At 56.2% G+C, this 13,665-nt stretch overlaps 1 protein-coding gene across 6 annotated transcripts; it reads right to left on the reverse strand.

The window, feature by feature from the left end:
- Positions 1–51: 51 nt before the first annotated feature.
- On the reverse strand, positions 52–10,405 carry TSKS (testis specific serine kinase substrate). Of its 6 annotated transcripts, none has more exons than XM_038752716.1 (11): positions 10,170–10,405; positions 9,209–9,395; positions 8,175–8,270; positions 6,794–6,877; positions 5,609–5,692; positions 4,704–4,924; positions 4,022–4,216; positions 2,499–2,663; positions 2,193–2,328; positions 1,817–1,941; positions 52–237 (listed from the first exon to the last, which is right to left on the reverse strand). In XM_038752716.1, exons 1-11 carry the CDS (start codon positions 10,337–10,339, stop codon positions 81–83), a joined length of 1,620 nt encoding a protein of 539 aa, XP_038608644.1. In that variant the 5' UTR covers positions 10,340–10,405; the 3' UTR covers positions 52–80. The 6 variants fall into 6 exon arrangements, with proteins under 6 accessions (XP_038608644.1, XP_038608642.1, XP_038608641.1 ...); XM_038752714.1 differs by having other exon boundaries at positions 4,704–4,933; XM_038752713.1 differs by having other exon boundaries at positions 4,704–4,936.
- Positions 10,406–13,665: the final 3,260 nt, after the last annotated feature.

Genomic DNA, 13,665 nt, shown 5'->3' on the forward strand with positions numbered 1-13,665 from the left:
GTGGAGGGCAGGTTTCGGGTGCTCCAACACGCAAACCCTCCCCCAGCCTGGGGCAGCCGGCTGGACTGGGGGCAGCCCGTTTATTGATCAGTATTTGAGCCCCCGCGCTTGAGTGGGGGCCCCCCGCTACTGCCGCCCCCCTGGCCTCCGGTCAGTCCCTCCAGGGGGAGGCTGCTCAACTGCTCATGGAGCGAACACATCTTCAGATGGAGGTAGTCCAGTGCCGCAATCTTCTCCCTGAAAAGGGGCAGAGGCTCAGGGCCGCGGAGCCCGGAGAGGGCGAGGGAAGAGGGGGCGCGGGGGCCGGGAGAGGGCGAGGGGGTGGAGGACCACCATCGTCCGACCTCCCGTTCCTCCATCCATCAGTGATATTTACTGAGCGCTTCCTGTGTGGGGAGCGCTGTACTAAGCACCTGGGAAAGTACAATCCACTGGAGTTGGTAGACAGGATTCCTGCCCACAAGGAGTTTTACAGCCTCATAACTGTAGGACTTGCTACGTGCCAAGCACTTTTCTGAGAGCTGGGGTTAGGTAATCAGGTTATCAGGTTAATAACCGGGTTGTAATCAGGTTAGACACAGTCCATGGCCCACTTGAGGCTCAGGAGCTAAATAGGATTTTATCCCCATTTTACGGAAGAGGAAATCGAGGCACAGAGAAATTAAGTGACCTGCCCAAGGTCACATAGCAGACCAGTGGCAGAGCTGGGATTAGAACCCAGGTCCTTTGACTCCCAGGCTTGTGCTCTGGGAGACACATTAAAATCAATTACAGAATGGAGGTGATGACTGGGGGTGGGGATATGCATATAAGTGCTGTGAGGCTAAAGGGTGGGCAGCAAGGGTTTATGGGATTAGAACAGTGCTTGGCACGTAGTAAGCACTTAACAAATAATGTAATAATTATTATTATTACAGAGCCGAGTGGGTTGGGTGATAACAATAATAATAATAATGATGGTATTTATTAAGGGCTTACTATGTGCAAAGCACTGTTCTAAGTGCTGGGGGGATACAAGGTGATCAGGTTGTCCCACATGAGGCTCACAATCTTAATCCCCATTTTACAGATGAGGTAACTGAAGCACAGAGAAGTTAAGTGACTTGCCCAAAGTCACACAGCTGACAATTGGCAGAGCTGGGATTTGAACCCATGACCTCTGACTCCAAAGCCCGGGCTCTTCCCGCTGAGCCACGCTGCTTCTCCCAGTGATGCCGAGGGGAGGGGAGCTGGGAAGGCCTCTGGGAGGGGATGTGATTTTTAAGAAGGTTTTGAAGGTGGGGAGAGTGGTGGACTGTCGGATATGAAGACTAGACTGTAAGCTCCTTGCGGACGGGGGATGAGACTTCCAACTCTTGTATTCTTCCAAGTGCTTAGTACAGTGCTCCGCCTACAGATAGTCCTCGTATCCCACTGATTGACCGACTGAAGGCCAAAGGGAGGATGTGGGTAAGGGGTCGGCAGTGAGATAGGAGAGATCGGGGTACGGTGAGTAGGTTATCGCAAGAGCAGCAAAACGAGCAGGCTGGCCCGGGGGAGGAAATCAGTGAGGTGTGATAGAAGCAGGCAAGGTGATGATCGAGGGCTTTAAAGCCGAGGGTGAGGAGTTGGTTGGATACAGGGGTGGGTGGGCAACCCCTGCAGGTGCTCCAGGAGGCCGGGGGTGAACGGGGGGGGGGGATGCATGGTTGTGGAGGCTCCGGAGAGGGGGCCGGGCGAGGGAGGATCAAAGTGGGGGGAAGAGAGGAGGGTCATGGCAGCTGGTCTGACGCTCCCCGGGCCCAGCCAAGCCCCCTCCCCAGCCCATCCCCCTCACTCAGGCTTCATCTTGTCGGTGAGCAGCAGGTTCTTGGCCCGGAGCGCCTCGTCCTGGGCCAGGCGCAGCGTGGAGCTGAGGGCCTCCGCCCGCACGTGCTTAGCCAGGGCCTGCCGCTCCAGCTCCTGCAGGGCACGGGCACCGGGAGAGAGGGGGCTGGACCGGGGACCGGGGGCAGGAGCGGGCACAGGAGGGGGCTGCCCAGCTGTGACATGTAGGGCCCGGGAAAGAGATGTCACGGGGTTCGGCGGGAGGAATTTGGGTGGGAATTCAGGGCAGGACAGGGAGGCAGAGGACAGGGCGCGGGGAGCATGGGAAGGCTGAGGAGAGGGGCACGGGGAGGCCGGAGAGGCTGGAGGGGCTCGGATCAGGGTACCAGGATCTTTTTGTGCAGGCGCTGGCAGCTGGGGCAGGCGGGCGGGAGGCCCTTCTGGCGGACCTCGTCGAGCAACGGGGCCAGGGCCCGCTCCAGCATGGCCTGCAGCGACTCGGGGCCCAGCTGCTGCCCCTGGCTGGGGGCGGGAGGGGCTCACATGAGGCCCGGCCCCCGCCATGCCCTCCCTCGCATCCCCCCCGTGACCTGCCCTCACCAGGCCCCCTCTCCCTCGCCCCCACGGCTGCCCTCCAGCCTCGCCACCAGGCCTCGGCCCGTTCCCCGGCCTTCCTCCCAGCCCCGCCGTACCTCCCACAGCGGGTGCAGGAGATGTGCGGGGGTCTCTCGGGGGGCTCGGGAGGCCCTCGGTGGATGGCCAGCTGCCGGCCCAGCTCCTCCAGGACCGGCTTCACGTGGCCCAGACCCTCCAGCTCTGAGCGCAAGGACGACAGGGACAGGACGGAGCGCTCCACCCTGCAGGGGCCGAGGGGCAAAGCTGCCTGATTCCCTCGCCCCCACCCAAGAACCTCCTCTTTTCCAGCAGCTCCCTCCCACGGCGCAAGCATTGTCATTCCACGCGTGTCTGCAGAAGCTGTGGATTTCGCTACCCGGGGCCCCTGACTCCCCTGGGTTTCTCCTCCTCTTCATCCTCCTACTTCTCCTTTTCCTCCTCTTTCTCTTCCTTCTCCTCTTCCTCCTCCTCCTCCTTGTCCACGGGCCCCTCCCTCCCTACTCTTGTAGGGTTTAAGATTCTTAAACATCCTTCCCTCCCATCCCAGCCTCCAACTTATGGACAGGAGTCCATATTCTCTGTCTCCAACCCAGTCCAGGTGCCCTGATGGGGCCGGGAGGCGGTGCTTTATTAAGACTGGAAGCCCCACATGGGATAGGGGCCGTGTCCAGCCTCATTAACTTGTATCTACTCCAGCGCTTAGAACAGTGCTTGGCACATAGTAAGCACTTAACGAATACCATCGTTCATTCATTCAAGATTCCAACCCCCTGGGAATCTTTGATTGCTCCCACCCCCATGATCATAAGGGCTCTGGAATTTCCTGATTGGCACCTTCTCCCCGGCACTGATCCTGCCCCCCACCAAGTCCCATCCCCGCAAACTCCCTGATTGGCATCACCCACCCAGCGCCGATTCCTCCCCTGCAAACTCCCTGATTGGCAACCCCTACCCAGCACTGATCCCGTTCCGACACAGACTTCCTGAATGGCACATCCTACAGTGCCCCATTGCTTAGTACAGTGCCTGGCACAGAGTAAGCACTTAACAAGCACTGTTATTATTATTGTTACCCAGTGCTGGTCCCGCCCCAACCCAAAACTCCCTGATTAGCACCTCCTTAGTGCTTGGCACATAGTGAGAGTTTAACAAATACTATCATTATTAATAATAATTAATAATAATGTTGGTATTTGTTAAGCGCTTACTATATGCCAAGCACTGTTCTAAGCGCTGGGGTAGATACAACATAATCGGGTTGTCCCACGTGGGGCCCCATTTTACAGATGAGGTAACTGAGGCACAGAGAAGTCAAGTGACTTGCTCAAAGTCACCCAGCTGACAAGTGGCTGAGCCAGGATTAGAATCCATGACCTCTGACTCCCAAGCCCGGGCTCTTTCCACTAAGCCATGCTGCTTCTCTAATTGTTACCCAGCGCTAGTCCTACCCGTCCCTGACTCCCCGATTGGTCCCTCCTTGCCAGCACCGGTCTCCCCCCTGCCCCGACTCCCTGATGGACACCTCCTGCCCGGGGCTGGACCCTGATGGGTTCCCCTCTGTGTCCCCGGGCCGCTTGCCCTCCCGAGCGTTGGCGCTCACATGGTGCAGAGCTCCTCGGCGCGGGTCCGGAGTTCCTGCAGGCTTCGGGCCGCCTGGTTCTGCTCCCTCTGGGCCCTCTCCCACTGGGCCAGGAAGCCATCCAGCTTGCCGTCGAGCCCGTCCAGCCGCCGCACTGCCTCCTGCCCTGGCCCTTCCTCCGCCGGACACCGGCGGGCCAAGGCCGACACCTCACGCCTATGGGGCGCCACAGTCGGGGGGTGGGGTGGAGACAGGGGACGTTCCCCAGATCGGGGTGGAGATGGGGGTCAGGGTCTCTGCCCCTCGTCCCCTCCTCCTCTCCCGGTGCCTTACCCTTTCTTTCCCTTCCCTCTCTTCTTCGCCCTGGTCCTGACCAATTCCTTTTTCCAGCATCCCGGCTGCTCTGATTTGTCTGCCTCCCTTCCCTCCCTCCCTCTCAATCAATCAATCAATCAATCGTATTTATTGAGCGCTTACTGTGTGCAGAGCACTGGACTAAGCGCTTGGGAAGTACAAGTTGGCAACATATAGAGACGGTCCCTACCCAACAGTGGGCTCACTCTCCTCTCCTCTCCTCTCTCCATTCTCCCCCTGGTCCTCTCCCTCTTCCTCTCCTCCTCTCCCTCTGCCCATCTCCCTCTCCTTTCTCTTCCCCTGCCCACCTCCCTCTCCCTCCTCGGCTTTCCCGGCCACCGTGGCCCACCTCAATTCTTCCAGCTCAGCCGAGATCTTCTGCAGCTGCTGTTGTTCGCCGCCGGGACCCTCCCCGCTCTGGGGTGGTTCCTGGGGGCTGGCGGGGGTCTGGGTCGAGGCCGGGGCCGGAGCGGGGTCGAAGGAGAGGGACGTCGGCGTCGTCCCCAGCCCCTCCGGCTGGTCTTCCGGCTGGGCCTCCGGCTGGGCCTCCGGCTGCGTTGGGGCCTCGTCCTGGATCTGCTGCTTTAGGAACCGAAGCTTCTCCTTGGAAGGGAAGGGGGACCCCCCCCTCGGGGCTCACCTGCCTTTCCGGCCCACCCCCAGCTGGCCCCTTCCAAGCCCCCTCCGCTCGGGGCCGCAGAGAAGGAGACCCTCCCACCTTAATAATAATTATGGTACTTGGTAAGCGCTTCCTATGTGCCAAGCGCAGTTCGAATCACGAGGGTAGATACAATTTAAGCAGGTTGGACCCAGTCCCTGTCCCTCATGGGGCTCACAGTCTTCATCCCCATTTTGCAGATGAGGTAACTGAGATCCGGAGAAGTGACTTGCCCGAGGTCACACAGCAGACTTGTGGCATAGCCAGGATTAGAACCCAGGGCCTTCTGACTGCCAGGCCTGTGGTCTGTCTACTAGGCCAAGCTGCTTCTCAGCCAGAATGCCGGCAGGTGCAGCATCAATCAATCAATCAATCAATCAATCGTATATATTGAGCGCTTACTGTGTGCAGAGCACTGTACTAAGCTCTTGGGAAGTACAAGTTGGCAACATATAGTACAAGTTGGCAGCATCAGGGGGGCACGGTGGTCAGTGGGCCTCTCCCGGGCCCACCCCTCTCTGGACCCCCCTACTTTGGGAGAGCCCCTCCAGTCCTCCCCCTAGCTGGCTCTCTCCCTCCCTCTGGGCCCCCCTCACCACCAGCAGGGTTGAGTTCTGCTTTAGGACGTTGGTCTTCATCTCTGCATCCTCCACGGTCTGGGTCACCATCTGACAGTTCTCCTGGCACCCCAAAATAACAATAATAACGATGGTATCTGTTAAGTGCTTACTGTGTGCCAAGCACTGTTCTAAGCTCTGGGGTCGACACAAGGCAATCAGGTTGTCCCACATGGGGCTCACGGTCTGAACCCCCATTTTACAGCTGAGATAACTGAGGCACAGAGAAGTGAAGTGATTTGCCCAAGGTTACACTGCAGACAAGGAGCGTAGCCGGGATTAGAACTCCTCCCCCACCCCCCACCGCAGGTGGACCCCAGCCCCACTTCTCCCAGACCATTTAGTCTCTCATTCCCCACCTTAGACCCTGCCTGTCTGATTTTATTCATTCTTTCATTCAATCGTATTTATCGAGTGCTTACTGCGTGCAGTGCACTGTACTAAGCACTCGGGAGAATACAACAATAAACAGACACATTCCCCGCCCACAGTGAGCTTACAGTCTAGAAGAACTATAGTTCACTCACAGTATCCTCTAGTCACCCAGAGCCCGCTCCTGGAGGCTATTGGCCCTACTGCCCCGGAGATTGGGTGCTCTCCTAAGCGTTCAGTACAGTGCTTTGCACACAGTGGGCGCTCAATAAATACTATCAGTCGATCGGTTCTCCTTAAACCCCTCCCCATAATAATGAAAACACTAATAATGGCATTTGTTAAGTGTGTACTATGTGTCAAACACCATTCTAAGTGCCGGGGTGCTACAAAGTGATCAGGTTGGATACGGTCCCTGTCCCACCGTTTTTAATCTCTAGACGGTAAACTCTCGTCATGGGCAGGGAATGGGTCTGGTTATATTGTGCCCTCCCAAGCACTTAGTGCAGCGCTTGGCACACAGTGAGTGCCCAATAAATAAGATTGATGGATGGATGAATCCCTGTTTTACAGATGAGGGAACTGAGGGACAAGGAAGTGAAGTGGCCCGCGCAAGGCCACAGAACAGATGTGTGGCGCAGCGGGATTAGAACTCAGGTCCTTCTGACTTCCAAGCCTGGGCTGTAGCCACTGGGCCATGCTGCTTCTCCTCTGATCCCTCCCACTTCTTCCTTCTAAACTCAACTGGCCTCATTTCTCCTCTGGGCCCTGGCCGCCCTGGCCGCGGCCCACCTTGAGCTTGCAGCAGTAGCCCTCCAGCTCTTCGGCCTCCTGTCGCCTCCGCTCCAGGTTCTCGCTGAGAAGGGAACACTCGCTCTGTCGGACGGGGAGGAGGGGGAGCCGTTAATCAGCGGGTGGGGACACAGAGGAGCGGGGGGCATGTTGGGGGGGTGGCCAGTGGAGGAGGAGCAGGAGGGAGGACAGAGAAGAGGACTAGGGAGGGATGGGTGCGGCTAGTGGACCTAGTTTACTGGCTCCCTTCCGGCCGTGTGACCTTGGGGAAGTCCCTTAAGCTCTCTGTGCCTCAGTTTCCTTGTCTGTAAAATGGGGTCTCAATACCTTTCCTCCTTCCTTTAGACTATTCATTCATTTATTTATTCATATTAATGTCTCACAGCGTGGCTTAGTGGAAAAGAGCACGGGCTCTGGAGTCAGAGGTCGTGGGTTCAAATCCCAGCTCCGCCAATTGGGACTTTGGGCAAGTCGCTTAACTTCTCCGGGCCTCGGTTCCCTCATCTGTAAAATGGGGATTAAGACTGTGAGCCCCCCGTGGGGCAACCTGATCACCTTGTAACCTCCCCAGGGCTTAGAACAGTGCTTTGCGCATAGTAAGCGCTTAATAAATGCCATCATTATTATTATTATGAGACTGTAAGCTCGTGGTGGGCGGGGAATGTGTCTGTTTATTATTAAATTGTACTCTCCCAAGCGCCTGTGGGGATTGCCTATCCGGGATTGTCAATCAGTCTGTTGTTGCTTGATTGATTGATAAAATATTGTAGTGTCTGTCTCTTCTGCTAGACTGTAAGCTCCTTGAAGGCAGCCTCCCACCTCCAAGCACTCGGTACTGAGCTCTGCACATGGTAGGGGCTCAACAAATCCTCCTGGTTTATGGATGGATTGGAAATGCCATCTGGGTCCTGTGATCCCCACCTGCCCCAGCGGAATAATAATAATAAAAAGAATTGTGGTATCTTGTTAATTGCTTTCTGTGTGCCAGGTCCTGTTCTAAGAGCTGGGATGGATACAAGTAAGCTGGGTTGGACACAGTCCCTGTCCCACATGGGGCTCACAGTCTGAATCTCTATTTTACCGATGAGGGAAGCGAGGGACAGAGAAGTGAAGTGACTTGCCCAAGGTCACACAGCAGACAAGTGGCGGAGCCAGGATGAGAACCCAGATCCTAATGACGCCCAGGCCCAGGGCTCTTCCCACTTGGGCAAGCTGCGGAATTCATGCCTGGGGCTCTCGGGCAGGGATCAGAACTGGGTCAGTGTTGGGTGAGGATCAGGTGGTGCGGGCGATGCTCTCCCTGACCCCCAGGCCGGCCCCTCCTCTGTGGCCGGACGTGGGCTCCGGGGAGCAGGCGGGGCGGGGGGAAAGTGACCGCTACCTGCAGACACTGGATGTGGTGGTTGACCCGAGTGGTCTTCTCCTTGAGGCTGGTGATGGAGTCCTTGGCTCGGACTAGGCCGCTGTTCACCCCGTTCTGCAGGCAGGAGTCGGGAGGGGACACCGAAGACCCCGAGCCAGAGTAGCCGTGCCGGCCCTGGCCCCCATGCCCGGCCCTGGCCCTCGACCCCGGCCCGCCCACCCCCTGGCTCCGGGCTGGAAGGGGATCGGGCTGCTCCTTGGCCTCGGTCTGCTAGTGCTCAAGTGGCCAGAAGTGACCGGTTGGCCGGCAGACAGCGGGGTTTGGTTTCTGGCTACTTGGTGGAGGGGGATGGTCTGCGAGGTATTTCTTACCACAAACGTCTCCTTGCTCTCTTCCCCCTCCTCACCTTACCCCTTCTTCTCCCTCCTCACCTTACCTCCTCCTTTCCCTCTTTCCTCTCCCTCTTCCTGCATCTTTTCTCTCTCCCCCTTCCTTCTCCTTCTCCTTTCTCTTCCCTCTCCCCCTCCTCCCTCTCTCTTCTTCCCTCTCCTCCCCTTCCTCTCTCTTCTTCCTCTTTCCCCTTCCCCCTCCCTCCTTCTCCTCCTCCCTCTTCTTCCTTTTCTTCTCTCCCCCTCCCTCTCCTTCTTCTTTCTCTTCCCTCTCCCCCTCCTCCCTCTCTTCTTCCCTCTCCTCCCCTTCCTCTCTCTTCTTCCTCTTTCCCCTTTCCCCCCTCCTCCCCCTCCTCCTCCTCCCTGTCCCTCTTCTTCCTTCTCTTCTCTCTCCCCCTTTCCTTTCCTTCTCCTTCTTTCTCTTCCCTCTTCCCCTGCTCACCTTCCTCTTCCTCCCCCTCCTCCCTCTCCCTCCTTCTCTCTTCTCCCCTTCCTCTCTCTTCTTCCTCTTTCCTTCCTCCCACCACCTCCTCCTCCTCCTCTCCCCTCACCCCAACAGTGACTGGGTAGGCCTCAGTTCTGCCACTGCCCTGCCCGCCGCCCCCCAGCCCCATCCCACGGCCCCTCTGTGCCCCATTGCCCGGGCCCCTGGCGGCCCCTCACCAGCAGGTCGTTGATATCGGGGTCGTGGGGCCCCCAGGCCGGGGCCCCGCTGTCGAGGAAGGAGTCGGTGGGGTCGGGGGGCAGGTCCATGGAGGCCAGGTTGAGCAGGGAGACGTTGGTGCAGGCGGATGAGCGCTTCAGGTTCAGACACCATTGCATGGGCTCATGGGACATCCGGGGTTCCACCCTGGGGGCCCGGGGTGGCGGTGGTGGGTGGGAGGGCAGGGGAGAGAGCTCTCAGCCCCCTCCCTCCCAGTCCCTACCTTCTGTCCCCCTCTTCTGTTCCCTCCTCTCCTCAGCCCTGTCTCCCAGGCCCTACTTCCTCTCCCCTTCTCTCGCTCCCTCCTCTCCTCAACCTCAGCTCCCCCGGAGACCTTACCTTACTCCAGTCCCATCCCTTCCTCAGCCCTGCGCCTCTGAGACCCTCCCTCCTCTCCCTCACCTCTGCCCACCCAGCTTCCCCACTCTTTCTCCCTCCCCTCCTCAACCCTGGCCCCCAGGCCCAACCCGTCCTCTCCTCTTCAACCTCCAAGCCCCACCGCAGACCCTCTCTCCTCTCCCCCTTTTCCCTCCCCTCCTCAACCCTGCCCACCAGGCTCTCCCTCCTCTCCCCTTCTCCAGCTCCCTCAGCCCTGCCCCAGACCCTATCTCTTCTCCCTTTCTCAACCCCCACATCCCACCCCGGACCCTAGCTCCTCTCCTCCTCTTCTGCTCCGCCTCACCTCTTCCCCCCGCAGACCCTACCTCCTCTCCCAGCCCCTGCCTCCTCCTTCTCCCTCCTCTCTTCGACCCCAGCCCCCAGCCCCTACATGCTCTCCCCTTCTCCTCATCCCTGTCCCCACCACCCCCGCCCCAGCGTCCCTCTCCCCCTTTCGGGCTGGGTCCCCTCCTCAGCCCCTTCCCCTCTTCCTGGGGTCCCAGCAGGCTCTTCCCCTCCCCTCTCCCCTGGGTCCCTGCCCACCCATGGAAGGACACGGCCTTCTTCTTCTTCTGGATCCCCTTCCCGGCTCCAGCGGCCCCCCCGGGGGACTCCTTGCCGAGCTGGGCCTGGGTCTCGGCTCCGGCCGGGGGGTCTCCCGCCTCGTGGATCTCCTTGCTCTGCCAGATGGTCTTCACCACCACGGAGGCCATCGTGGCTGAGAGTCCGCCACAGGGGGTAGCCGTGGGGGGCGGGGGGAGGGACTTGGCGGGGGGCCAGGTGCCCAGGGGCTCCACGGGACCCACTGCCTGCTCTGACCCCTGACCCCAACTCCCTTCCCCACTCTCACCTCACAATGGGCCGGACGATGAGTCCCCGATGGGGGCTCTGGTTCTAGATCATGGGGCCTAGAATGGACTCTCCCAGGTTCCACCCCTGGGGGTGGGGTGGGGGTGGGGGGTGTTCACAATGACATGGCTCACAAAACGTCTGGTGGGTTGGGCGCTTAATACAGTGCTCTGCGTACAGTCAGTGCTCAATAAATAATAATAATAATGGAATTCATTCATTCAATCGCATTTATTGAGCACTTACTGTGCACAGACTAAGCGCTTGGGAAGTACAAGCTGGCAACATATAGAGACTGTCTCTACCCAACAATGGAGGGAATACAAGCAGAGCAGGTTGGACACACTCCCCGTCCCATGTGGAGCTCCCAATCTCAATCCCCATTTAACAGATGAGGTATTAAGCGCCTACTATGTGCAAAGCACCGTTTCTAAGCGCTGGGGAGGTTACAAGGTAATCAGGTTGTCCCACGGGGGGCTCACAGTCTTCATCCCCATTGTACAGATGCGGGAACTGAGGCCCAGAGTAGTTAAGTGACTTGCCCCAAATCACACAGCTGACAATCGGCGGAGCCGGGATTTGAACCCGTGACCTCTGACTCCAAAGCCCGTGTTCTTTCCACTGAGCCACACTGCTTCTCTCTATATAGCTGTGTATATAGCTATAATTTTATTCATCTATTTTGATGGTATTGACACCTGTCTACTTGTTTTGTTTTGTCTATCTCCCCCTTCCAATAATAATAATGTCGGCATTTGTTAAGCGCTTACTATGTGCGAAGCAGTGTTCTAAGGCCCACGTGGGGCTCACAGTCTTCAGCCCCATTCTACAGATGAGATAACTGAGGCACAGAGAATTAAAGTGACTTGCCCAAGGTCGCACAGCTGACAAGCTCACAGTCTTCATTCCCCTCGATTGATGGAATGAATCGAATCCTAATTCTTTCGTATTGAGCTCTTAGTACAGTGCTCTGCCCCAGTAGTGCTCAATAAATGCCATGGATTGATGGAATATAATGATGGTATGTGTTAAGCAGCGTGGCTCAGTGGAAAGAGCACGGGCTTGGGAGTCAGAGGTCATGGGTTCGAATCCCCGCTCTGCCACTTGTCCAGCTGTGTGAACTGGGGCAAGTCACTTCACTTCTCTTTGCCTCAGTTCCCTCTTCTGTAAAATGGGGATGAAGACTGTAAGCCCCACGTGGGACAACCTGATCACCTTGTATCCCCCGCAGTGCTTAGAACAGTGCCCTGCACATAGTAAGCGCTTAACAAATACCATCCTTATTATTTTATTAAGCACATACTACTATTATTATTATTATTTAGCGCCGGAATGATGAACCAATTCCTAATTCTGTCGTATTAAGCTCTTAGTACAGCGCTCTGCCCCTAGGAGCGCTCAGTAAATGCCATCTATCGATGGAATAATGAACCAATTCCTAATTCTGTTGTATTGAACTGCCTCAAAGTCTTAGTACAGTGTTCTGTCCCTAATAAGCGCTCAATAAATACTACCAGTGGATACTACCAGTGGATGGAATAATGAACTAATTCGGTAGGGACCGTCTCTCTTTGTTGCCGACTTGTAATAATAATAATGATGTTGGTATTTGTTAAGCGCCTACTATGTGCCAAGCACTGTTCTAAGCGCTGGGGGGATACAAAGGGAGAAGCAGCGTGGCTCAGTGGAAAGGGCCCGGACTTTGGAGTCAGAGGTCTAACCTCCCCAGTGCTTAGAACAGTGCTTTGCACATAGTGAGCACTTAACAAATACCATTATTATTATTATTCTCTGTGCCTCAGTTCCCTCATCTGTAAAATGGGGATGATGACTGTGAGCCCCCCGTGGGACAACCTGATCACCTTGTAACCTCCCCAGTGCTCAGAACAGTGCATTGCACATAATAAGCACTTAATAAATGCCATCATTGTTATTACTATTGTTATCAGGTTGTCCCACGTGGGGCTCACAGTCTTCATCCCCACTTTACAGATGAGGGAACTGAGGCCCAAAGAAGTCAAGTGATTTGCCCAGAGTAACACAGCTGACTTGTACTTCCCAAGTGCTTAGAGAAGCAGCGTGGCTCAGTGGAAAGAGCCCGGGCTTTGGAGCCAGAGGTCATGGGTTCAAATCCCGACTCCATCACTTGTTAGCTGTGTGACTTTGGGCAAGTCACTTCACGTCTCTGTGCCTCAGTTCCCTCATCTGTAAAATGGGGATGAAGACTGGGAGCCCCCAGTCTGATCACCCTGTACCCTCCCCAGCGCTTAGAACAGAGCTTTGCACATAGTAAGCGCCTAATAAATGTCATTATTATTAGTAGTAGTATTATTAGTCCAGTGCTCTGCGCGCAGTAAGCGCTCAATAAATACGACTGACTGAATGAATGTTTGTGTGAATGAATGAATAATATGTTTTGTTTTGTTGTCCGTCTTCCCCTTCTGGACTGTGAGCCCGCAGTTGGGTAGGGACCGTCTCTAGATGTTGCCAACTTGGACTTCCCAAGCGCTTAGCCCAGTGCTCTGCACACAGTAAGCGCTCAATAAATACGATTGAATGAATGCCCTCCTTCTGCCCATCCGCCAAGCTAGCTCTCTTCCTCCCTTCAAGGCCCTGCTGAGAGCTCACCTCCTCCAGGAGGCCTTCCCAGACTGAGCCCCTTCCTTCCTCTCCCCCTCGCCCCCCTCTCCATCCCCCCCATCTTACCCCCTTCCCTTCCCCACAGCACCTGTATATATGTATATATGTTTGTACATATTTATTACTCTATTTATTTTACTTCTACATATCTATTCTATTTTATTTTGTTAGGATGTTTGGTTTTGTTCTCTGCCTCCCCCTTTTAGACTGTGAGCCCACTGTTGGGTAGGGACCGTCTCTATATGTTGCCAACTTGTACTTCCCAAGTGCTTAGTCCAGTGCTCTGCACACAGTAAGCGCTCAAAAAATACGATTGATTGATTGAATGAATGAATCATCATCATCATCATCAATCGTATTTATTGAGCGCTTACTGTGTGCAGAGCACTGGACTAAGCGCTTGGGAAGTCCAAGTTGGCAAGAATGAATGAATGAATGAATGAACGAATGAATGAATGACTGAATGATGCGTGAAAGGGGAAAAAAATCCCGCCCCCCAGCTCATTCCCTCCTATTGCAGACTCCTGGGAGCCAATGGGCGTCCGGCGTC

This window comes from Tachyglossus aculeatus, chromosome 10 (assembly GCF_015852505.1).
Source record: "Tachyglossus aculeatus isolate mTacAcu1 chromosome 10, mTacAcu1.pri, whole genome shotgun sequence".
NCBI classification, from domain to species: Eukaryota; Metazoa; Chordata; class Mammalia; order Monotremata; family Tachyglossidae; genus Tachyglossus; species Tachyglossus aculeatus.

Excerpts from the sequence above, each read along its gene's own strand:
- TSKS (XM_038752711.1), bottom strand. The coding sequence starts at position 10,339 with ATGGCCTCCGTGGTGGTGAAGACCATCTGGCAGAGCAAGGAGATCCAC. Across the intron at positions 9,396-10,169 it reads AAGGCCGTGTCCTTCCATGG|GGTGGAACCCCGGATGTCCC; the intron begins GTGGGCAGGGAC and ends CCGGGCCCCCAG. Across the intron at positions 238-1,816 it reads ACCGACAAGATGAAGCCTGA|GGAGAAGATTGCGGCACTGG; the intron begins GTGAGGGGGATG and ends GCCCCTTTTCAG.